We start from the raw sequence: 26,633 nt of genomic DNA on the forward strand, positions 1-26,633 counted from the left end.
AACTAATTAAAGACTTTACTACTGAACGAAAAGAATTTCATGTTAAATACAATTAATATACTAAATATAATTAAACAAATCAATCATTCATACCAATAAGTATAGTAAAAGCATTTTTTACAATTTTTTCCGTTCTTATTTCATTTTGTTTTCACTGATTGTAAATAGCTGATTACTTTTTCTCAAATTTTTTGTTTACACTGTTCTATTAGCCTCATTTCTAATTTCTAATTTAAATATTGTTAATATGTCCATGTGGACCTGTTTAACTCTTACATGAACTTTATATGACTATTTTTTGAATTTTTGCCATTTGGCTGTTGCCTTGGCATTCAAATCAAATAAATGAATAAATAAATAGATAAACTTGATAAGTTTACTCGGGACTAAGTTCGGCCGAACAAACAAAGTATTTACTTGGGAAAAAATAAGTATGTGACGTATATGTAACGTACTTTTTTTTGTCCGCATATATATTTTATCAGTACGGGAAGTAGGACTTTTATTCCACAACGTCTGATAAGTTAGATGAGGAAATTAAAAAATCAATTGGATTGAAAAATTATTTTTTCAAAAGTCATGGTGCTTATCCCTTCATTAATATTATTAAAATTCACACCATTCTTAAAGAATCATTCTGTTTTATAAATTTCAAGAAATACAATTTTTTTTACATTTTTCGAAAGTATATACATCTAGAAGTAAGGTATCGGCGGTTATATAAGGCCTAGCTAAGGGAGATTTTGAAAAAAATTTAAAATATTGCATTTAATTATTGCAATGTATCATTAATTTTTAAATTAATACATTAGCCATAAAATATAATGGAGTAATGATAGTTTCCACCATAAATAAACACAAAATTAAATTTTTTCAAATACTTTGCGAATAGGCCTTATTTTACTACGGTAGAGTAAATAGGCTTGTGGGTTATACATACTGGAAATAGTTATACTATACTTGATAAAATTGGTATTGGAGATCAATCATCACTTAAATTGAGCAACAATACTTTTTAAGATGTTGATAAAAATTAGAACAATGATTTTAAATTATTAAATATAAAATTATAAAAAATGTTTAGCATTTACTCAAATGTTTTTTTAGAAATTCTTCTGCGTTACTTTAGCATAAGATGGACAATGAAATTATTATGTGATAAATTTTCTGTTTAATAGTAGCCTACTATCAGATAAAATCAAGTAGAATTTACATGATTTTTCATATAAAATTTCTTGATAAAAATAATAAAATTTTATTTTATGAAAGAAGGTGGACCTTCTTAAAAACTCTGCCGTCTATCTTACGGCTTAGAACAAATTTTATTTTGTTTAAGAAATTTTTTTATTGAATTAATTTTTTTATAAAGTGAATTTTTTTTTATTAAATAAATTTTTTTATTAAATTGTTAATTTAATTATTACACAAAAATTCAGATAGATACTAGAACGATAAAACTGGTCAAATTTTATGTAAAAAATTAAACTACACTATCAAAATAAATAAATCAATAACAATTATCGTGATTTTTACATTTGATCTACGAAATATTATTAAGGAGTAGAATTTATTGAGTACAATACATTCGTATCACCTGATATCGTGAAATGCTGCCAGAAGTCCAATTACCAAGCAGTTCGTACCCATCGTCACGCTTAAAATGCATTAGTTTCAACTTAAAACAGAAACACATGGACCAACTGTTCTATTTCGTTGTTGCGTCGCATCAGGTTTTTTATTTTATTGTACTTAATTTTCAAGGGTGGAATCCTTTTCAAATAATCCGACCTGCATGGGGTGCATGGTCGATATATTTCACGGGTTCTCTGCACTGAGGTAGGGTATATTAACCATATTAATTTACACCAGTCTAACATAAATTTGCTCCACATATCCATATACTAATGTTAATGCACGTAGTGACTCATGGCATCCATCCAAGGAATTTAATTAATAGCCTCCATGACGGTCTACGACCACATGGTGCTTCTATAACTTGAAAAATTATTCTTGTTTCGATTCTCCGTAAACATTTAAAAAATGGAATTCGAATAATTATTCGATTTTTTGCATGTCAAGCGCGAGCACGAAACTGTTTTCTACACGACGAAAAAAAATAGGAATTTTCCCTATTTTTGCATAAGAAAAATTCCTATGTTGACATAGGAATTTTTCCAATGGTAACATAGGAATTTTTTCTTTATTAACATGATAGAAATATCCATGTGACATAGAAAAAAATTTTTTTTTCAATTAAAAAAAAATAGAAATCGAAAAAACACTATTCTGAAATTTTCAGGATATTTGTAGAAAATGTGAAAGTTTCATATGTAAGAAAGAAAAAATAAATTAAAAATGTTTATCATAGAGAAATTCGAAGTTTTTTTTTGAAAATCTAAAAAATAACGATGAAGATAGGTTCGAATATTTTTTTTCTATTTTTTCCCAAAAAGAACACTTAATAAAAAAAATTTTAAAGAAAAAAACGTCCCGATAAATCAATTTTTGAAAAAGTTATGACAATTTAAGCCACACCGTCCATAATTTGCTGGATTTTTAATTTTTTCGAAATGTAAAGCAAAATTTGAAAAAAATTTCCTCGAATTTTTTATCACAAACCAATTGTATATCACTGTTTTACTTTTAAATTATCTGAAATTGCTCAAATGAGAAAATTGTTATGTAAATTTGTATTTATTTAATTAAGTTACATAAATTTTTGTGACAAATGAATTTTGCCTATGTCACATGAATATTTCTATCATGTTAATAAAAAAATATTCCCATGATAGGATTAAAATATTTCCTATGTTAACATTGGAAAAATTTCTATGTCAACATAGGAATTTTTCCTATGCAAAAATAGGAAAAATGCCTATCGCTTTTTCGCCGTATGGAGTCCACTTCTGTATAACTACCAAAAAGCCTTAGCAAGGATCAATTTTTTCATTATTTATGCTGGATAAACTTTTTCCAAAAATTTATTCTCTCATTGGACCAAAAACTTGCAAAACTTAAAACATATGGAGCTTAAAATTTTTTTTTCATTTTTCAGAAACTGAAATCAGCAAACTTCTGACAATTTTTTATGATTTTTTAAAAATTAATTTGCAAAAGGAAACATTTAGACAATTGACTTTCATAATTTTCTCGAAATACCTTAATGTTGATTTTTTTTACTTCTCAATTTTTTAAAATAAGCTACAAAATATCTGAAAACTTTTCAAATATCTGACAATTTTAATATCATCAGAAATTAATGAAAATTTTTTTTCCAACTTTTATATAATTTAAATAATAATTCTACATGCACTATTAATATTTATCTCCACCCAGAAATCACAATTGGACTAAAATAATTTAAAAAAAAATTAAATACTAAAAATAATTATGCTTACGCTATTTGTGTGCTTTAATGATTTATTCAATAACGTTGACAAACTTTTTTTTTTTAATATATTTGACTTAAAAAAAAAAAAAAAAACAAAAATAATACAAAATTATTTGAATACCCGTCAAACAGATAAATTATTAATCCATAAATAAAAATTTTAGTTATAAATTAAGTATAATGTTTACTATAAAATACGAAATAAATAATGGAAGTAACACTTAATATTCCTCATCAGAAACTATTAAAGAGTATTAATACCACGGCATTTAATTTTAGAGATTATGATGTCTTAGTAAAATGTATTTTTCAGTATTTACATATTTATTTATAATTTTTACTTTATTTAATATTTATTTTCAGTGTCAAGTGTTTTACGACTTTTCCGGTGCATGATGACGAGGCGTTAAGCGCCATAAGAATGATAATAATAAGAGATATACACAGCATTAAATTTTTCCTACTCATAATTATTGATTTTTACGAGACAAAATCTCATATACAGGTGCGATAGAGATCTTTTTAGTGAAGCGACCACCAACGTCCTTCTATAATATACATATAAAATAAAACATTATAACTCTCTTTTAAAGAATATATTCTCTCTATTATAGGGTCTCTGTATCATTATTCTCACCTTGGAATTCCATTGCGTACATTTTAACGATAATATATCTACATACGTAGAGTAGTAGCTAACATTTTTACTTTTTATTTTTAATTTCAATAAAATTTCTTATTTTCAGTATCAACATCACTCTATCACGATAAATTTATTTATTTTTACCTACATAAGTGTAATAATTTTATAGCTTTGTAATTTAAATTCAAAAAATTTTATTTATTCGTTTTTTCTTCTAAGCATAATAAAATAATTTTTTTTTCTTCAATACTTTAAAATTACAGATGACGATAAAAATACATGACTTACTTTAACATCATAAAGTGCCAAAAAAAAAAAAAAATTCAGAGAGCAGATTTTTGAAATTGGGTTTTCAAATTTGTTATGAAAGTAAGACGATATCACAGTGACAGCTCCGGAAAATCATTATAGAAAGTCTTAAAATAGTCTAAAAATCGTCTTAAAAAAATCTTAAAATAGTTTTAAAAAATTAAATCTTAAAATGGTTTTAAAAAATCTTAAAATAGTCTCAAAAAAATCTTAAAATAGTCTTAAAAATTTTTTTCGGGACTATTTTAAGATGAGCTAACAGCAACAGAGCTCCGGAATATTAAAACGAAGCATCTTAAAAAAGTCTTAAAATTATCCGGTAACAAGTTTTCAACAATTTAAAAAGAGCGTACTCAAAAATGTAGCGGTTAGAAAGTCGTAAAATTGTCTAAAAATAATTTTAATCACAAATTCGCGAACCAAATTTCAAAAATCTGCTCTCAGAATTTTTTTTTGGCGTCTTAAAAAGTCTTGATTTGTGTCACGTTTAAGATCTTAAACAAACGACAATTTTAACACATTTTTTTTTCCACACGGATTAGTTTCGTTTATTTCTACAATTGTCCGCCAGGGAGACTATAAGTCGAAAAAAACCCATAATTTAGTAACCTAACTTAAACCCATAGTTAACCTAGCACCCAAAGATCCAGTACCATTTTCTTCTCTGGGTGGACAATGGCGCAAAAGATTGAAGAGTATTTGTATTTTACTTTTATCAATTTTATTATGGAAAATGAGATTATGAGGAGTGCACTTTTGGATTTTCCAAAGTTTTTAAAATTGGAATGTTCAATATTTCCGATGTAATGATCATTCTAAGCGAATTCATCTTTTACTTCATGAAACTTGGAGTAATTTTTACCAGTTGTTTTATTAAAATCTATGACTAAAAATTTTGAATGAAAAATGTCACAATGGATCAATTTTTCCGGAAATTCTTTAAGTACTCATATTATTTTTAATTTATACGGAATGAGTAGTTAGATTATCTTAAAATTTTATTGAACAGTGTTTAATATATTTATACCTACTTCCGTATCTTTGAATGCTTACAACAGTTATTTGATCGATAGCTGGAAAAACCGATTTGATAACGTTAAAAGTTATTCTTTAATTTAGTATTGCAACATAAAGTAAGACTATTGAATTAATTACTTTCCTGATTAGAATTTGAGTCAACTAAAATTCAACGATTTTCTTTTCTGTACTATTAAAATTATCACGGCATTCATATAAATGTGTATACATAATAAAAAAATCTACTAAAAACGTGATGACAAAATTTGAATAGTGACACGTTACTTTTATTATTTTACTGGCTTCAAGTAACATCATAAAAATTTAATTCCTTTAACTATTTATTGTGCAAAAAATTTTTGTCAAATTAGAGAACAGTTTACTCCATACGGAAAAAAATTACAAATTTTACCTTAACAATGAGTAAGTACATATCCCTCTTATAATTTAGAAGAAAAATTTGAAAATTTATCATGTAAGTAAACTATTTGTAACGTGATTAGTTAAAGTTACATGAAATATATGCAAACGACTTTAGATTAATTTTAGAATTTTAGATTATCTGATGCTTGGAATATTTTTAATACTTACAAATATTATGCTGATTGTTGCTGTTTCGATGAAAGGAGTACACAGTAAATGGAAAAACTCTGTCACGGTACAAAATATTTTGCTGGAAACATTTGATAGGACAGTAAATTTAAGTGATAGGACAGGAATTCTCGTTGGTCCGAAAACTCCTATTTATTTATTGAGATCCAAATCACCCAATTTATACTAAAATAGTATTAGAATAAGAAAAAGAAATCGGCGTTATATTAAAGAAAAAGTGATTCCAATTCCTGATATTGTTTATCCGGAAATTTTGATAATTGTCGACTATCATTTGTACAAAAATTACAATCGAAAGACAATTATTCCTTATTTATTAGCATTTTGGGACAAAGTTGATGTAATTTTTAGTTCATTAAAGAACCCGAAGTTTAAATTAAGTATTGCTGGAATTGTTATCACTCAGGTAAGCACAAAAATTAATATTAATATACTGTAGCATTAACTAGTAATTATCTGAATAAATAATTCAAAATTTAAGGACAACATTGTTTTTGAATCATTTATTCCATCGAATTCATCAGAATTGATTACAAGGATGCGAAAAAAAAAATGAATTTATGGCTTTCTAGGACGAAAGAAGCAATTTCTTTTGAAAGTTATGACACTTACGTTATTATGACTCGGTAAGTTTTTAGTTCCATACATACGTGATTATACTATTTTAATTAAACAAATAATATTTGTAGAAAACGAGATAAGAAGAATGGTAATAAGCAAGTTCTGGGAATGTCGGGCATTCAAACTGCTTGTGCTACTCCAGAGTCGAATCATGATGTAGGAGGAATAATTTTTACGCCGGGTGATGTACAGGGTACTCGGACTGCTGGACATGAATTGGGTCATATGTATGTTAATTATTTTGGAAATTACAACATTAATCGATTTTTCCTGTATGTAAGCGACCAAAAATTTTGCATACAATTTACAAAAACACACACAAATTGTATTTTCGAGCTCGAAGAGCTCAAAAATGTCATAACTGCAATTTCGAGTGTAGGTATGGAATTGGCGGGAAGTTGCAGGAATGGCCTTTAGGATCAACCGTTTTCCTAATTTTTTTAAGGAAATTCATAACTTCTTCAAAATAAACTACATTAAAATTGTCCGTCTAAGTCTGTCGCTTTTATATATTATCAATAGACATAACAATCAGCAATTTATGAGAATTACATATTTCCTTTAACTGTTACAATTTTTATTAACACTTTACTTAAATTATTAATTACTTACTTGCTAATCTCTCCAGATTTGGAGCGGAACACGATAAACCCAATTGCGGAAAATCGTATCTAATGGCAACTTTTGATGGAAATCCTACCGATTGGTCACAGTGCTCGATAAACAGTTTCCACGAGTCTCTCAAGTGAGTATTTTTTTTTTACTTACCTGATAAGAATATCAGAAAGTATTTTGGTATTTCAGGCAGCAAAATTGGACCTGTTTATACAACAAACCGAACCACACGAAATTTAATAATCCTGGTGTCTATGAAATTTTTGAATCATTTGAAGCAGAAATAGAAAATAAAGATTTCTTCACTGTGCTGATGGATGATCAAAAAGAAACATTCAATTTGAATGAATTTACGCATTCAAAAGAAATCGTTGTTTATTACATTGATGAAATGCTGATAATTGAACAAGGTGGCTCTGATTTAGCCGGCGAAGTTATTGAACCGAAAGAGTTGCAGTATCGAATACCTGATTACAGAAAACTGATATTAAACCCTAAAGAAATAGATCCGTGAAAAGAAATAAACATTTACCATGAAGATAATAGTATCTATGCTTATCAAGGAAGTAAACCAATAAATATTACCCAAAATAAAGCACCACCGATTTTGGATGTCTCCTATATGGATGATTACACGGGTCAACATGAAATTTGACTTTGATTGCAAAGCATTAAATTTCGGTAGTTTAGGTCGTAATAAGACGGAAAAAAAATATATGGCATGAAAAACTTTGCTTTTGTGCTTAGAAGACTGATTGAACGAAATTTTTAAAAATCTCGGATTTTCATTTTTGATTGAAAATAAAACTATTGAAATAAAAATGTTTATTATTTTTATTAAGTTTTACTATCAAATTAGCTTACAGAAAAGTGGAAAATAACTTAAAAGTGCACACTTTTACTTTTTCTTTTATGTTCATAGCTACTTTCTCTCAATAAACCCCAAATATTGTCGCCCATGATGTTTTCATTGTATTGGCCTTGATAGCGTTGTTCAAAATTCATGATGTCCTGATGGAAACGTTCTCCTTGCTCTTCGGAATAGGCTCCCATATTGTTTTTAAATTTATCCAAATGAGCATGCAGCATATGTACTTTTAATGACATCCTGCAGCCCATGGGCTTAAAATTTGTAAGCATATCCTCAACCTACTTCGTAATTTTCAGTTTTATTATTTCCTAAAAATCCAGAAACTACTGCTTTAAAACTGTTCCAACTTGCTTTTTGAGTACGATTCAGCAACGTTGGAAATTTTTCATCTGCGAAAATCTGTCTTATTTGCGGACCAACAAAAACCCCAGCTTTAACCTTTGCTTCCGATAACTTCGGAAAAAATTTTTTTAAGTATCCAAAAGCTTCTGAAGTTTCATCCAGTTTTTTAACAAATTGTTTCATCAACCCTAACTTAATGTGCAAAGGTGGCATTAACACCTTTTCCGCTTCAACAATTGGCTCAAATTTGACGTTCTGTTTTCCGACACATAATTCTGTTCTTACAGGCCATGACCGTTGAATATAGTGTTTAGAATCCGCTCTGCTATCCCACAAGCACAAATAACACGGATACTTTGTATATCCACCCTGTAGCCCCATTAAAAATCCCACCATTTTAAAATCTCCAATCAGCTCCCAGTTATATTCACGATACTTTACAGATTCAAGCAAAATTTTGACACTTTCATAATTTTCTTTAAGATGTACTGAGTGAGCAATTGGAAGAGACGGAAATTTATTTCCGTTGTGCAATAGAACTGCTTTTAAACTTTTTGTAGAGCTGTCAATGAATAAACGCCATTCGCTAGGGACACAGGGTATGCCAATTGCTTCAAACATACCTTTAATGTCATTACAAAAACAAAGTCCATCTTCCTTCGTGAAAAACGTTGCAAAACATTTCATGCCTAGTCCGCTGATCCGTGATCTTAACATCATCAAGCAAATTCCACTGTTTTAACCGAGAGCCTAGAAGCTCTGCTTTATTCTTTGGCAAATTTAAATCTCTAATTAGATCGTTCAAATCTTCTGAAGTAATGAGATAGTGTTTTGGTTGTTCAGGTGTAGGCAAAAACTCCTTATCGAAATTACTTTTATAAGAACTAAAAGATGAGCTACTTTTCTGCGATAATTTTTTTGGTGGCTCAGGTACTGGTCGTGTCAGGTCGTGAGCAATTGGAGCAGAAGAAGATTCGAGGTCAGGATATTCAATAGGTTTTGCATTTTTACCTCTACGTCTTTTACTCGGATTCACCATACAAAAGTAGCAGTCAGTAATATGGTCTTTTGGTTCTCGCCAAATCCTTGGTATTGCAAATTTCATAGACCTTTTCTCACCTCGATACCAACCTAAAAATATAAAAATAAGTATTAATATGTCTATTATTTTGGATTCATCGCTTAATTAAATAAAAATTGCTTACCTTCCAAACACCTTTTACAATAACTACAAGTAACATGTGGAGCCCATGGCTTATCTTGATTCCGTACAGGACAGTCAAAATATGCTTCATAGGCTTCACAGAGAACGTGAGATGTCTTTAGTTCATATTTCACGTCTCGAACTTTAATAAATTGACCACATATAAAACAAAATGGATCAGCATCGTATTTGCACTTTCGTGACGACATTTTAAGTTATTCTGGGCTTGTAAATAACACCTGATGGTTGTTTATCACTCGGGTGCCATCTAGCGGCGCAGTGTAAACGTTAATACCCCACTCTCACCGCGCGGTCTATTTAAAAATATTAAAATCAATTAAAATTTATGAAAAAATTGAAAAATTAGTATTATTATTATAACTATCACAAAAGCAAACTTTATACCGGAAAAATATATTTTCTTTTCGTTTTTGTGCATAGCTAACTGGAAAATAATAGTATAAACTTTAAGACAAAGAACGAAAATTTTTTTTGTAGAGTCGTGTTATCAGCTGAAATTAACAGACGATGATTTTGACCCAGAAAAACTAGTTTTGATTTATTATCGTGACAATAAGCTTCATGTGACGCAAAAAAATATTCCAAAAAATGAATATTTATTTGAAAAAAAATATTGGAAAGATTTAAACTACGTTGGATCTGACCGGACGATTATTTATTTTTCTTTGTCCAATGACTACCATAACAAAGTACGGGCTGACAATCAAGCATCGTGATGACCTGATTTACATTTATCAATTTGAAGAGCCTGATTCAAACGGGCGTGAATATGAGCCTTACACCGTAAGATATTTGCCTGATTTTAAAGTCTTGGAAAGTGATGTAAAAAAAACAGTTGATTTCGAAGATAGTTTTGAGACCAAAATCACTCGCAGGATAAATACCAGCGACTTAAATTCGAAGAAATTGGTGTTAATAGGGTTTAAAAATGGCCGCGTGATTGTTAAGCAAATATCGACGTCTTTTGAGGAAGATCAAAATGTCTCGAGTGATTATAAAAATTTACAAATAATAACCGCAGATCGTAACACGATTTTGGTGCAATCGAGTAAAATTCCTAAGCGGAATGAAATTCAGATTCGACATGATAATGGTAAAATATTTGTCTGGCAAGGATCTGATCAAATTCTGGAATTGAACATTGATAGACCTGACATTGTGAAGATTTTAAAATCTGATTATTTTGATTATATGGATTATTTCAATTGACTTGAATTTGAGGAAGATGGAAATATAACCATTAATGAATGAAAAATCAATTTGAGAATTGAAATGTATAATTTTTTGTAAAATAATGATGCTCATAAATTAAAAATAATTTATCTCATAAAATTCAGAGTTTCTCAATACAAAGTCAATCACAGACTTTAGAAATTACAGCCAGATGTTAATATCGATATATAACCTCAAAGTAGCAAAGTAGCCGCGTACTTACGCGCGGGATACCTCGGTGGTGTTACGACGAGCGTGTGGGCCACCCACGGCGTCATCTTATCCGCGATCTCTCTACAGAATCCTCAAGATATCCAAGCAGTGTGTTATACAGAGAAAGATAAAGCAACAAATACGTATAATATAAGTTATAAGAATAAATAGAGAGAAGAGAGAAAGATATATCCAGAGAAACTGTACTGCATTAAGTTAAGAGAGACCGAGAAAAATACATAGTCCGTACTCATCTCCTGGACAAGAATCATTTCCAAGTCGCACCACGTGCTCGCTACTTCTCAAGTTCCATATCCTGTTCTCCAGCAACTAATGTACTACTCCATACCCATGCTCATGATACTCTCTGCAGTATTGTTTTCTTACCACACGAGCCAGAAGCTATCGACTTCTTCTTCTTCATCTTCTTCTTCCTTATTTTTTCTTCTTTCTTCAGAAGAGCACGGACAAGGCGCCGGTCTTGCGTTTTATTTATTTATCACTTTTATTTATTTTTATTTTTTAATTTATTATTTTTATTATTATTATGCATAATTTATTTCTTATTGCATAACAACCTAGAGACTTTATAGGAATGTAAGCTGTATTTATCATCTTTTAAAAAATTATATTTTCATATATTATCACTATCAATATAACCTGCAGTCATTTTAAGACCACCGATAATTATGAATTATGAATAAAAAATTTTGGTTTAATGACTTTTTGATATTTTTACATAGTATACATAGTTTGATTACGTTTAAAATAAATTTGAAGACTAATAATGTTTTTTTAGGATCAATTATTAATAATTTGAGGGACAAATGTAGTGGAATAAACTTATAGAACTAATCATAGTCGAGAGTAGAGTACAACCTCAACGCTTCGCTTATGAGGCATGCAAAAAATTGACAGGTCTCAAGACTTCGCCGGAATGTATTTTTTGGCGTGTCAAAAATTACCAAAAACGCATTTTAGTACATTCTACCCACAGAGGCTATGCGAGGTTTCAAAGATAACAAAAGAAATATTCTGGCCAAGTTTCAAAGTCTTAAAAGCTATGTAGATTGGTAGATACAAATTTTTAAAATTTTCAACCCTCCTGCACAATCCTCTGGGGATGGAATATCATAAAATTAGTTCTTAGTAAATTCAAACATGCCAAAAGAAATATTCTGGCCAAGTTTCAGAGTTCTAAAATCCATAGATTGGAGGATACAAATTTTTTTCAATTTTTAACGTTCCCTCCTCAGCCCTCTGGGGTGGAATATCATAAAATTAGTTTTTAGTAAATTCAAACATGCCAAAAAGAATATCCTGGCTAAGTTTTATGCCTACAAGAGCTATAGTTGGAGAGTGAGAATTTTTTTTAATTAACGCCTCCCACGACCTTTACTCGGTGAAAAGAATATTCCTACACTGATAGAAAAACAATCTTGATTCAAGAAACTTTTTTTCTTCAAAATTTGAACTCTTGAAACTAGATATAGATATATTTCTTTCAAGAATTTTTGTCTCTTGGTTCAAGATAGGCGATAACATTGATTCAAGATGTTACCGACTTGTGTTAACAATGGCTTTTTTTTTGAGTCATTAATTTACTTATTTCCAAGAAATAATTTTTTTTCGGTACAACAATTAAAGACTATTTAGTTTTTGAAATCTACTTTGATGAATTATTTTGAGTTTTTTAAACGATAATGTTATTTTGGTTGAAAAACTAAATGTATCGATTGAAGATAATATAGCTCTTAAGCCAAGAAAATCTAAATCAAGACAAGAAATTCTTAAAGCAAAATAATCATTTGTCTTCCAAAATAAATTCTTAGATCAAGAAAATATCTCTTGAGTCAACATAAATTTTCTATCAGTGTACCAAATTTCAAGTCTCTAGATCTTATGGTTCTTTATTGATTTGGAAAAAAACAATTTTTGGTAAACAACTTACGAATTATCTTTCAAAATTCCTTTTTCCCAAATCTAGAAACCTTTTTTCAACAAAAAGGTTATCATGAGAAAAAATTTTTTAAGATGACAAATAAAATTGTTTTCAATTTTCAACAAATTAATTTCTTGTCACAACATTGCTCATTTTTTCCAAAAAAGAGTTTTTTTACTCAATGTGAAGGTAAATTTTTTTTTTTTTAAATGAAAAATATATTTACTTATAGAAAATCAGTTTTCAATTTACTGCCATGTTCCGTCTTCATCCAAATAATCTCAATATCTCTGCAAGCATACAACCTGAAGATATAAAAAATGAGAAGCAGTTATACAAGTGATTGGTCGATCTTAAAAATAGAAGCTACCATCCCGCAGTATATAATTAGATGATATTTAGTGAGGACTCAGGTGTACACCTGTTAAATCTCGGTGATCGAGGATCAAGCATACCTCATCCTCTTTCGTCTTCTTTCACTTCTTCACTTCACAACATATCTTGATCCCCTCCTTGTTTCAGCGTTCCTCTTCATCGTCTCATTCATCTCCCTCTCATCCTCTCCATATTGAAAAGACACCAGATAAAAATAAAATCCGAGGGATCTTGAAGGGTGGTGAGCACAACATGGCCGAGTGTCCGGTTCCCTTTGTATCGGCTACCTGTCTTGAGACATCCTATTCCTGTTCGGATTCACGCGTACCTTACTCAAGTACATCAGCCGAATGAAAGGAGAAGATTTAGAAATAAAAGAATTGAGAATGGTTAAAAAAACTTTATGCGAGACCCTTCGCCAGATTCTTTGATAGCACGCACATTCTTGCTCGTACATCAGATATTTGATAGCTTAACAAATAAGTCGAACTACAGTTTTTAATTCATTTTTTTTTTAAATCAAACCAATCATCGAAAAAAATGAAAATTCAAAATAAATATCTCCATTAGTATTACATAGTTACATAAGAGCTGAGAATTTTTATTATTTAGATCGAAGTGCACTGAGAAGAAAAATTTTCATTGAGAAAAATTTCTTGAAATGAAAATATATATTGATAATTATCAAGAATTTTTTGTCTTGCCTGAAAAATTGGTCGAATTTATGAAAATTGTTTTAATTTAATTCCAATAAAATTATTCTTGTGAAAAAAAATTTTTTGATATCGTCTGCTATATCCACTTTTAATTTTTGATAAGTCGTGATACGACTTAATATGCGTATATATAATTTTTCAACTAAAGATTCAAGGAATAGATGTTTATGTCGTAAGGCCGTGAAGTGGCGGTTTTCTGACAGCGACGATATTTCGATATGAGCTTAAGGTTTGTGGCGGAAAGGTTCGGAACGGGTGTAATTTTAACGTCCGAGGCGTAGCCGAAGACGGAAATTTACGCTCGTTTTCGAACATTCGTGTCACAAACACACGGTGAGAAATTTCTGTAGAAATTTACTATGCATACATAAGAAGACTGAACCTTAATGATTCAATTCAAAATATTACCATAAAAATTTAAGAATATCATATTGTACCAATCAATATTTACTAGGGACCATAGTAAATTTGAACATGCAACTGTTACATAAACATATATAAAAAATTTTCGTAAACTGACAGAACAAAAACTGTTAGTGTACTTAAAACTTTTCATTATAGTTGCATAGTAAAATTTCTGTTGCTCAGTCGACAATAAAAATTTATAAAATAGTCTTACAATTTAGTCACGTGTACTCAGTTTAAATTTAAAATTGTGACTATGAAATTTTCATATGTCCCATAGTAAACGTATGCGCGTCAGTCGCGACGCGCGGTCTTACATTTTTTCGTGCTGCTTTATTTTGTGAACATAAGTGTACAGACGCTATCAGTAGTGGTTAACAGTGTGTGAAAATTGCAATAAACACTAAGTTTTAAATAAATACTTATATTAGTTCAAAAATCTATCAACACATCAATAATTAGTGAAATATTGTAAGATTCATAAATAATAAAGGTAATTAATAAAATATTTAATAATTTACCGTGAAAAATTAAAATGTAAACAAACATTTTATGGTTAACCTGCAACTTTCATTTTTCTAAATGAAAATTAAGTTAGTCGACATCTAAAAATTTTTCGAATTTTTTTTTTATTAAAAAAACAATTAAAAAACAATTACAAAATAATTAAAAAAAATTTTCATTTGTAAAAAACTTGAAAAACTGGAAGTGCAATTTTTAAATTAGTATATTACACTACTAGGGCCGAAAGTTGAATTTTCGGCCTGTGTAGTGTATACGATTTTTCTTCATAGCCGGTCGAAAGTACGTTATCAATTTTACTTTTTTTAACTTCAAGTGCAGATAAGTATGTCTTGATGCCTGCCCCGACATTTGCGGCACGAGCGAAGCGAGTGCTGTTGGTCGTGGGGACAGGCATCAAATACATTCGAAGAGTCAAGTCTGGTCATATTTTTTAAAAATAAATTAATTTCATTTTTTCAAAGATGTATTTATTTTCATTAGTTTAACAAACTATATTAGTTATTATAAAATTTATCAAACAAAACATATTATAAGCGAAAAACTATTATTGCATTTTTTTTAATCGTTTCAATTTTCTCTTGAATGATCGCAATTATTAATAATCCTTCCATAAAATACACAGTTTTCAAACTTGATATTGGAGCAGTTAAAAATTATAGCTCCACTGAGTATACAGCAATAGAAATTACAGCGGTTAAGAATTTGCTATAGTGACGGAATAAACAGTCCCTAGTTACAAGTGTAATTACGCATGAGAAATTCTTTCCTCCCGCCGTTACAGAGGGCGCGCGTGTACTTCTCACAGGGAGTTAATGTTAAACTTTCTTTCCTGCCATTAGAGAGGAAAGTACGTACTTTCGACCGAGGTATGAAGAAAAAATATTTTTTAGTTCTAATTTAATATTTTATTTAAAAAAAAATCAAGAAATTAAAAATGTCGGCTAACTTTAGTGTTATCTTTTCTAATAATAATAAAAATGTCAGACATCCAAAAATTGTTAATTTTATCAATAGAAAAATTATAAATAAATTTTATTTATTGTTTATCATTCTATTCAGAAATCGATTCTTTTTTTAAAATTACTTTTGTTGGATGTCTATCATTTTAAGTGCTACGTAGTTTTTGTCATATTTGGAATTTTTATAGTTGCATTGTTTTTTAAATTAATTGTGATTGTGAATTAATAAAAATATATGTGTGTCATTGTATAGGTTGTAGAAACAGACAGTATGATAGACAATTTAGAGGACTCGGGGGTGGAGTATTCGGCATATTTTTGTTTTAACATTTATTGTTGTGACATTACGCATGTATGTGTATCTAACTAATTCCTACATCACTTTTAGGGCGATGGTGATCTGGATATTGATGATCCGAGCCGTGATTACAAGGGAGTCGTAAATTCAAACGCGAGCAGTGATGATGAAGTAAGTGATTCAAACAAACCTAGATCTGGAACGTCTTCTAATTCAAAACTTCCAGCAACTGGTATTCCAGTAGCAAATAATATACGAGTAAATTCAAACACGGTATTTATCTGACATTGTTCAACTCTTTTTTTAATTTACATGAAATTTCTTCAAACTTTTTTTTTATGTGATAGAGACTATACCACATCTTGAATGATGATTCTGATGGTCGTGTGATTCTAAGTATTTATGAAAAGAAAAGGAAATTGATACCCAAAGCTAGAAATAGACTGACAAGATTCGTAATCAAGTTTGAACGTGACAAAGCAATTGAAAACTTGGAGCCAAGAGGACAGTTACTTATTTTCATGTAAGAAATTGAACACTATTGTTAAAAAAGTTGATTAATCTATATTTATCTTTGTTTCATAAAAATTTAAAAATATTTTTCTTTTCTTTAGGATATCATCTACAAGATTTATTTTTTTGTCAAATGAAATTGCAAAAACGTTTCCTGGTGAACGTGCGGCGACTTACTATACTCTATATGAGTCAGTGGATGATTACGAGATAAATGCCAGTGGTAAACTTTGGCATCACTACAATTACATTAAAAGCAAACTTAAAGAAAGCGGTTTTTTGATAAATCTCCGAGCTCCAGTTCATCCCCTTCCATTAGATGGTTTGTATCACTAAAATACAATTCATTTTCATAAACAATTAAAGGTAAATTAAATATTTTCTAAAAGATTTATTTTTTAGTGAACATTGTTGAGCAGCTAAATACTTTACGCACTAAAGTTGAACCATGGTGTACGGTGTTAGAATTGTGGCAAAGAACATTTGAATCCCGAAGAAACTTTTTGATTAAATAAAGACCAACGGTGGTAGAATATTTAAATGCATATGCATGTTTACGTATACAGAAAACTATTGATTTAGTATGATTTGTTCTTAATGAATAACTTATTATTTTTATTTTGTATTTATTATTTTTATTATAAAAAAAAAGTGCTACGTACTTAGTTGCATGTTATTGTTAATTCAAAAAAAAAAATTGGAAATAGATTTGTATTAGACGTTAACTTTATATTAGCCGTAATTTAATTATATTAAAACTGTAATGATATTTAAAAGTAATGTATTGTGTTTATAATTATTTATAATAATTTCTATTTATTTATAATAAAATTAATTGTCAAAATAAATCCTATGTTTATTGTTAAAAACTAAAAAAAAATAGAAAACAAATAAAAAAACTATATTTTTAAAAATCATTGCAAACAAAAAAAAATCTTGTTTGGTTTGATATTTTTTTTGATTGCCAAAAACATTTTTTACTCCAAAACTTTTTATTTTTTACAGGCGTTTTTTTATTTTTTTTGTTATAGTACATTCGGAAATTTAGATTATTGCATATTTCATTTTACTATGGTACATTTCAATTTCTACCATTTGCTAAGTCTGATTTCATTTGTTTCGGAAATTACTATGGGCCATTGTAAAATTTTATTCTGAGTCAATAAGGTTCACTAGTAATATACACCATTGTAAAATCTAAAATCCATGCAGAATAAAAAATAATGGAAATTTCTCACCGTGCATTAAAGCGATAATCAAAAAAAAGTCGTTGTCAAAATCGCCACTAAATGACCGAATGACGTACAATATTTTTTGTTATTATCACTCCATAACTTTTGAGGGATAGGAGGCAAACAATAACATATTTAAATTTTACGAAGTTTCACAAGGGCAAAAAAATTAAAAATCAAACGAACTTACCTTAAGTGATGTTCGATTATAATTATATAAAAGTCTCGTTCGAGATGATTACATCGTAGTACCGCTACTTGGATTAGATTTGACCACCAATTTCAGAGAATAATTTGAAAAATTTCCAGCTTCCCGCTGCCTGCTCCTACGTCGCACCCTAGTGGCTAATCGTTATATAGTTTAAAGCTAATTCCCAAAATTATGGGATTAAGCTGTATCTACATACTTAAATCTAGGGACGGGAGGAAATTTTTTATGAAAAAGAAAAAATTTTTTGGGAGGGATGTAATCATCTCGAACGAGACTCTTATATAATTATAATCGAACATCACTTAAGGTAAGTTCGTTTGATTTTTAATTATATTACGAGTCGCGTTCGAGATGATTACATCGTAGATGTTTAGAGCAAATCAACTTAATCTTTATTAAATATCTCACAAGGCTTAATACCATAATCAAACTTCATTAACGCAAACTTAATAAGACAACTCATGCACTATGTTGATCAAATAAAACCTCCACAAACGATTCTTTCCTTGGCTCTATTGGACGTTTGTAAAATTTTGCGAACACTTGTGAGCTAGCTGACCATCCTGCTGTACTCTTTATGATGTTTACATCTAAACCTTTCGCTTCTGCAGCAGACGTGGCTGCATGTCTCGTACTGTGAGCCGTGTATTTGGGATCTATCCCAGCTTCTACAAGACAGCACCTTATCCAGCGGCTTATAGATTGTGGAGTTGCCCTATGATGGGGCTTCTTAAAAGTAATAAACAAATAATCCTCGTTATCTCTCAGGTCTCTAGTTTTCTTGATGTATTTTAACAATACCGTAGCAACGCACGCGCCTTTTCGCTCTTTGAAAAACGGTAGACTAAAAAAGGGCTGTGCAACCCCAACTCTAGATGTTTTAATATGATCCGATACCTTTATGATGACATTGGTCTTGGAAATTACTATGTCACTTAATTTAATTAAGGACAATGTCTGAACTCTATGTGCTGTTGCTAAGGCTAATAAGGCTACCAATTTGAAGGTCAGAGATTTTAAATCCAAAGTCTTCAAAGGTCCGAGTGCTTCAGCCCAGTTTAAAACTGCTTCCGTGTTCCAGGTGGTATCATATTTAGGCTTGGGTGGTCTGTTTTTAAACACACCTTTGAAGAAACGGCTAATTGACGGATCACTACCCAAGTCTATCGTGCTTATCAGATTAATTGCCGATCTTTCTGAATTGAGCGTGCCGTATGACGCATCTTGGTTGAAACGAAAAGTTAAATATTTCAGTGCCAGGTAGATATCTGGTTTTAAAGGATCTTTATCGGCACTCTGGCAATAATTCCACCAGTTCCTCAAAGCTGTGTTGTATTGCTTAAGAGTGGACTCTGTTAGCGATGAGATTAGTATGTCTAATGCTTCTGTTGGCACTAGTTTTTGTTGATACGAGTGCCGGAGAGCTTCCCTGCAACCAGGGAAAGATGTTTCGCTAACGGGTGGATTAGAGACCTGCAAGGAGACAAAAGTAAATTAGGTGAGGGCAAAAAATACAACGGTTTTTCTACTAGCATTGATTTCAATAAAGGAAACCAAGGCTGGGTAGGCCAGTGAGGGACCACCACTATTCCCTGAGCTTTATCCGAAATGATTTTTTGCAATAATTTTGCAACCATTGCGAAGGGTGGGAATGCATAAAAAAGGTATTTTCTCCAATTCACCGTAAAAGCATCAATATAAAGAGCTTCTGGATCACGTTTCCAGGAACAGAAATTCTCAGTCTTCGCGTTGCTTCTGGATGCGAACAGATCTATTTCTGGTAACCCCCATGATTCTATTATAGATTGGAAAAAAGGGTTTCCTAGTTCCCATTCAGTATCTATATTGACTCTTCTAGACTCCCTATCTGCGTCTGTATTTTCTCGTGAAGGGATGTACGAAGCAAAGATCCAAATCTTTCTCTCTTCGCACCAAGTCCAAATATCTTTAGCCCTTTGGTTCAGTTCTACGTATTATACACCTCCCATACGATTGATGTACGAAATCGCGGTAGTGTTGTCAACTATAAGCAAGATTTCACAATCTTGGACTTCTTTAGCAAAGCACTTGAGTGCCAAAAAAGCTGCTATAATTTCTAACTGATTAATGTGTAACTTCTTCTCCTTCTGAGACCAGAATCCATGAGTATTTTCTCCATTGCAGTGTGCACCCCAACCTGTGAGCGATGCATCTGAGAAAATCTCTAATTTATAATTGAATGACCTAATCTGATTTTTTGCTACTGGGATGTTATCCAACCACCACTCAAGATCTTTTTTCGCATTTGAGTATATAGTCATACTCTGATCGAAGTTATGATCGTTTAGGATTAATGCTTTCATCTTTTCCCTTTCCAACGTCTTGGTATACAACATCCCATACGGTACACCTGGACATGCTGCAACCAGTACTCCAATGAGACCCGCCATCTCTCTAATAGAACAAGTATTCTTGTTCAAAAATTCTCTAATTGTTTTATGCTTCTCAACTTACGCTTTTTCTCTTCCGGTAAGGCCAGTGTCATATCGCCAGAGTTTATAATAAACCCCAAATACTTACATTTTTTATCTGGTTCGTGTTTACTTTTCTCTTCATTTATAATAAATCCTAGATCATCCAAAATTTTCCTAATAGCTGCTACATTTTTCTTGCATTCAGCCAGAGACTTGCCGATGCAAAGTGTATCATCTAGATACGCTGTCGACAACCAGCCTCTTTCTCTAAGAAAATTTAGGACTGGTTTCAATATTTTCGTAAACACATACGGACTTGTACAAAGTCCAAAAGGTAAACATTGAAATTCAAAGATTTGACCCTTGAATTTAAATCTCAAAAATCTTCGACTACTAGGACCAATTTTTACCAAAAAATATGCATCTTTCAAATCTAAACTACACAGACAATAGTTTTGATAAATTAACTTTAGGGCTACTCTCATATCTTCAATTTTAAAATGACTGGTCTTTATAAAATTATTTAAACATTTAAGATTTAATATGAATCTCTTGGAGCCATCTGGTTTTGGCACAAGAAAAAACGGGGATAAAAATTGATTTTCTACTTCCTCGCATCTAATTAACGCGCCCATAGATATTAACTTTTCTATTTTGTATTCTAACAGTCTTTCGTCTTCTGACGAAAAATGCAACTCTTTATTAAAGCTCAGGGACCCTGGTGGACCTTCAAGCCAGGGAATTTCATATCCCTTCACACATTCTAGGACAAAAGGATCATTGGTGATCTTTTTCCATTGTGGAAGGAACTGACTGAGACGTCCTGCTATTACTCTCACCTTATTAGTTACTTCTTCTCTGCATTCCTCGGTGACTGGTACTTGCTGGTTGGCTTCGAGGTATGACTCTTGCTGCTGGGCTGCGATAGGGAAAACTTCGTCTGGTACTGTTTCGGGCCCTGATACGAGTTCCCCTGTCTCGTATGCTGGCCCCGCCAGTTTAAAGTGCGTCTAGGCACTGACTTGCTCACCTTCTTATTAGAATCAGAGGTTGAAGGAAGAGGAGATGCTTTGATCTCTTTACCGATTTTTTCCACAGACTTTGCGGTCTTTATCTTCTCGGTTAACTTCTCACCGAACAACAGAGATCCAGGCTTGGTCGTCTGCAATAAATTTTTCATTGACTTGGTCAATATTGGAGATATAAAGGCCCTTCTAGCTGAAGTGACCTGGAAATGCAGCTGTGATAAGAGTTTTCCTACATCCGCTAGCTTTTTGAGTAGCTCAAGACGATCTAGCGGCTCCTCTTCATCTTTTAAGATCATTGTGATGCCTTGTCCCAAGGCTGACAAGGCTGAACCAGCTAGATTTTGTTCTAATGTAAAGAGCTGGTCTCTCTTAACACCAGTTTCATTGAGCGTAGCTGCAATTTCTTCGTTTAACTCCGGAGCTTCGAGGGAAACGTTTCCTTTACGTGAATACTTATCTACTACCTGATCTTTAATCTCTTTCGGCAATCCTTCAGTCAGCCAAGATGACCAACGTGACACCAAACTCTCATGCAGCTCTAATTGATCATTTTTCTTAGCTCCTGGATCATCTCCCAGAAGCAATTCTACCTCGACGTCTAATTTCTTAGACTCAGAGACATCAGAAATCTCCTTATCTGATTCTTTAGACTCAGTTTCCTCCGTTGCCTTTGTCCCATCTAATACTTGCTGCTGATTGACAGCTTGCAATCTCGCCAGCTCGTCGAGGAGCGTGTCTGAGTCTGGAACTTTATTTGAGTCATTCGGCACCGGAGATTCTACTTGAGGGGGGTCAGGAACACTTTCTTTATCAGAAATGTTTTGATTTCCATCTGCAAGAAAAAATTAATCATTAATTTTTCCCATAATGCCAGATGAAAATATAATGCACTGGTTGTTATTGCCTCCTACGTGCAAAATTCACCAGCCAGAAACGCCCATCAAGGTCTTATCTCATAAAAACCTGACGTCGTGTCATTTTAAAGATAATTTTATAACATAAAATTCAATTTACCTTTTTCCAGTGATTTCTTAAATGTATCTGTAAGATATTGTACGACTTTTTCTAACCTCCGAAGTCTTTTCTCACAATCCTCTTCCTCATCTCTTTCTCTGCTACGCTTCTTACTTTTACCCATTATCTTGTTACAGTTGTATAATATTTCTTGATAAAAAAAACCAATAAAAAACAATAATTCTAAATAAAAAATTTAATTTTTTAATAAAATAAAATTCTCAAACATGTGGCTTTGTCTAGCACAAAAAACGTTATGACGATTAGCCACTAGGGTGCGACGTAGGAGCAGGCAGCGGGAAGCTGGAAATTTTTCAAATTATTCTCTGAAATTGGTGGTCAAATCTAGTCCAAGTAGCGGTACTACGATGTAATCTCGAAGAACGAGACTCGTAATATAACTAAATTTTACATTAATTATCTTTTTATTAATATTTATTTATGGCGTGGTTGTTATTTTATTAACATTAGGTCCGCTTCATAATAAACTGCCAGCAGAGAAATAATTGCGCCACTCAATAGTAACTGTTTAAAATTTACTTAAAATCATTGATCGGTACACTAGATGTGACTTTTTTTTTTCAATCTCGCTTAATTTCGTCTAGGTGTACTCGAAAAGTTTGTAAAAAAAAGGAGGGGATAAAACTTCACGGCCTATAGGCCGTGAAAAAAAGACGGTATGGTAGAGTCTCTAGAAAAGAGCCCCTTTACGGACGCCATCCAGCGCTCAAAAGTTGAACTTTTGGAGCAATTATAACAAAAAAAATTTTTCTTTAAAATTAACTTTTAAATTTATGCAAAAAGTTATCCCACTGTATCGTAATCGTGAGATTATGTGAGATGATAAAGCGCTGCTTTACCGTTTATTATTAACAAAAAAATTTCAATACAGCTTACCCTTCATATAGAATAAATTTATTATTTGACATATTAGTTTTCCGTATTGCACACCTCGGGAAAAAATGATCAGACATGAACAGGCATGAGTCTTCAGGCCTGATCAGGCATGTATCGACCTGATTAGTCCTGATTAGACATGATCAGGTCTGAAAGCCCATTGTTACTTTTAATAAATTATAATTAATTTGTTATATAATATAAAAAATAATTATTTTGCTTTATTTTATGGATATAGTACTTGATAGAGTCATACACAATTCTCTATAATGAATTAAAATAAAAAAAAATGATTACATATAATAATTATACGGCTGTATCACCAGCCGTCACCCATCCAACTACTAATCACACTCAATGCTGCTTAACTTTGGTGATATCCGTGTGCCTTGAAGTCCCCGCCTGCTGTGTTGCTATCTTATGTGACAACAATTCTATGAAGTACATAACGTATCAAATAAGTTTATCATAAATATAAGATGAAAATTGATTTTATAATATATTTTAATAGTCCTAATTTATTTATTTCACCGAATCTCATTATAACATCACATTTATTTAAATAATAAAATAAGTAATGATTTTAATATTAGGCAGGAGCAGAGCAAACCAAGACATTCCATAGGAAATGTAACAAATTTTCTATTTCACAATTATTTAAACGTAATGATAAAAATAATTTTGCACATTTTGTCATGACCAAAAAAGTTTTTTTCGTCAAAGAAAAAATTTTCATCACATTTCTGACTATGCAGAGGCTATTATAGGCCTGATTAGACATGGACAGGTCTGATCAGACCTGAGTGTATTTAACACTTCAGAGATTAAAGACATGAACAGGCCTGGTCAGACCTGAGGTATTTGACGCTTCAAGCATGAACAGGCATGGGCAGGCATGGACAGGTCTGATCAGGCCTGGTCAGGCTTGAACGAATTTAATACTTTAGACATGAACAGACATGGACAGGCCTGCTCAGGCCTGAGTATATTTAGCACTTCAGACATGAACAGGCCTGGTCAGGCATGATCATATCTAATTTCAGACCTGGTCATAGATGACCAGGCCTGATCAGGTCTAATTTCAGGCCTGATCATACATGAACAGGCATGATCAGATCTGATCATTTTTTCTCGGGACTAAACAATAGGTCGATTAAAAACATTTTTAAAAAATATAACATTCTTGTAACCTTCAGAATAAATAACAAGTTACAAAATTACTTTAATAAGGGTAAAGATAAAATCACGAATGAATGAAGGTCAAATTGTATTTATAAAATAAATTTTAAGGACTGTGACAAATGTTACATCGGACAAACTTATCGATATCTAAAAGAAAGAGCCTATCAACATAGATATAACATAAAAAGACCAACATCTGAACACACAGCCCTTACAACGCATGCTATAAACAATGACCACATTTTAGATTACAATAGTATCAAACCATTAAAAACAGAAAATAATAATTATAAAAAATAGTAACTTTACAATGAACAAAAGAATAGATACAAACTCATTATATAAATGCCACACTAACTTAATCAATATGTCAAACAAATAAATACAATTTAATAAATATAATTAGAATTAAATCACAATAAAATTTAAATAAAATATATAACTCAAATTATATAAAATTTGAGAAGTAACAGATATTCAAAATTAGCGCTGTGGTTCATAACGTAGCTCTGCTTTATCGATATCAGCCTTTGAGCTCATTTTATAAAATAAAATTAGAAAAGTTCACACGTGCTTATATAAAATTTTATTAAAATATAACTAATTAAAACGATTTAAAAATAATTAGAAATGACCATTGCTGAAATTAGTAGATACAAACAGAATTTTCATTATATATGTTAAATTAAGAAAAATTTTATTGCTCCAATATTTTATATCAATAAGTTTAGTAAAATGAGGTTATGCACATTATTCACAAATTAAAAATAAAAAAATTTTTAGACTTATAAAATTATTTTGAGGTAAGAAATATTATTAAAGTTTATATAAAATCAAGTTAAAATTATACTGCTATGTAAATCATTATACAAAAATAAATTTTATAAAAATTGCAGTTCACCTGAAGATGCCATGAAACTCATGGTGAAACGTAGTAGGAACAAGTAATAAAATTGGTCTAAAATAATGGATCGGGAATCTAGGCTTATTATACAACTTTCTATTTATTAATTATTATTATTATTATTATAACCTGTCACAAAATAATTTTCTTAAAAAGAATGTTTCTTTATAATCAAGTAGTTTTTATACAATATGTCTATAATTGAGTATTAAAAGCCTGTTTTTTTGGCTTTTCCAAATTTTTCATACAATGCCAGATATTTATATAACAAATGTACCCTTATTTATTTTTTTGCTGATATACTACAATATTTTTGTTACGCTAGCATTTAACGTTGCTAGTTATATTTTTATATCAATTATAAGTCTTCGTAAATGTATACTTCATGAACATCTGGACAGATCCACAGCTATCAGATTCAATCATTAGATAAATCGTGACAAAAAATGTTTGTTAGCACAAGATTCGACAACGAAGATATAATGACCGATAGAAAACGCTAGGAGTAACAGAACCTGCAATTGACGGACGTATTTGTATATCATGAAGGGTGATGAATTGTAACGAACTATAAAATGATAAAGTCATTATTAAGGGTGGCTACTGGAGGGTAAAGTTGAATAAAGAACGTATTTCAATTTTGTTAATGCTGCTGTTATTGTTGCTACAATCAAACTTTCCTTTATATTATATTTAATCCCTGCTTTAGTACGATGCGCAGTGGATCACAATAATACGATATAAAAACAACGTAGATATTGCTGTAGGAATTTCATGAAATTACAGGTAGATTGTCGGATTGAAATATTCTAAGAATTTTTTCTCAGGTACCCAGAGAAAAAGGTTGAGGGATTAGTTTGGTGTGTAACTTTTAAAAGAAATTATTTATTCTTTCATTTTTCGAATTT

At 30.9% G+C, this 26,633-nt stretch overlaps 2 protein-coding genes and 1 long non-coding RNA gene across 3 annotated transcripts; 2 read left to right on the forward strand and 1 right to left on the reverse strand.

Annotated features, from left to right (window-relative positions):
* Nucleotides 1–10,318: 10,318 nt before the first annotated feature.
* LOC141538298 (uncharacterized) lies at nucleotides 10,319–17,354 on the forward strand. The gene is made up of 5 exons (XM_074259680.1): nucleotides 10,319–10,804; nucleotides 16,382–16,549; nucleotides 16,639–16,814; nucleotides 16,906–17,126; nucleotides 17,207–17,354. Exons 1-5 carry the CDS (start codon nucleotides 10,319–10,321, stop codon nucleotides 17,317–17,319), a joined length of 1,164 nt encoding a protein of 387 aa, XP_074115781.1. The 3' UTR covers nucleotides 17,320–17,354.
* Nucleotides 17,355–18,706: 1,352 nt separating this feature from the next.
* Nucleotides 18,707–20,676, reverse strand: LOC141538299 (uncharacterized). The gene is made up of 2 exons (XM_074259681.1): nucleotides 20,227–20,676; nucleotides 18,707–19,720 (listed from the first exon to the last, which is right to left on the reverse strand). Exons 1-2 carry the CDS (start codon nucleotides 20,674–20,676, stop codon nucleotides 18,707–18,709), a joined length of 1,464 nt encoding a protein of 487 aa, XP_074115782.1.
* Nucleotides 20,677–25,445: 4,769 nt separating this feature from the next.
* LOC141538211 (uncharacterized) lies at nucleotides 25,446–26,367 on the forward strand. Its single transcript, XR_012481030.1, has 2 exons — nucleotides 25,446–25,624; nucleotides 25,718–26,367. It is a non-coding gene; the product is annotated as an uncharacterized LOC141538211 (long non-coding RNA).
* The last annotated feature ends 266 nt before the right edge of the window (nucleotides 26,368–26,633 follow it).

The sequence above is a fragment of the Cotesia typhae genome, unplaced genomic scaffold (assembly GCF_013202065.1).
Source record: "Cotesia typhae breed Kobodo isofemale line unplaced genomic scaffold, CoteBio_Ctyphae contig_20, whole genome shotgun sequence".
NCBI lineage: Eukaryota > Metazoa > Arthropoda > Insecta > Hymenoptera > Braconidae > Cotesia > Cotesia typhae.

Bases quoted from the DNA above. Each gene is read 5' to 3' on its own strand.
- LOC141538299 (XM_074259681.1), bottom strand. From the start codon at position 20,676: ATGGCGGGTCTCATTGGAGTACTGGTTGCAGCATGTCCAGGTGTACCG. The intron at 19,721-20,226 runs GTATAATACGTA...GTCTCCTTGCAG, and splicing joins ACATCAATCGTATGGGAGGT to GTCTCTAATCCACCCGTTAG.
- LOC141538298 (XM_074259680.1), top strand. From the start codon at position 10,319: ATGACTACCATAACAAAGTACGGGCTGACAATCAAGCATCGTGATGAC. The intron at 16,815-16,905 runs GTAAGAAATTGA...TCTTTTCTTTAG, and splicing joins GGACAGTTACTTATTTTCAT to GATATCATCTACAAGATTTA. The intron at 17,127-17,206 runs GTTTGTATCACT...TTTATTTTTTAG, and splicing joins TCATCCCCTTCCATTAGATG to TGAACATTGTTGAGCAGCTA.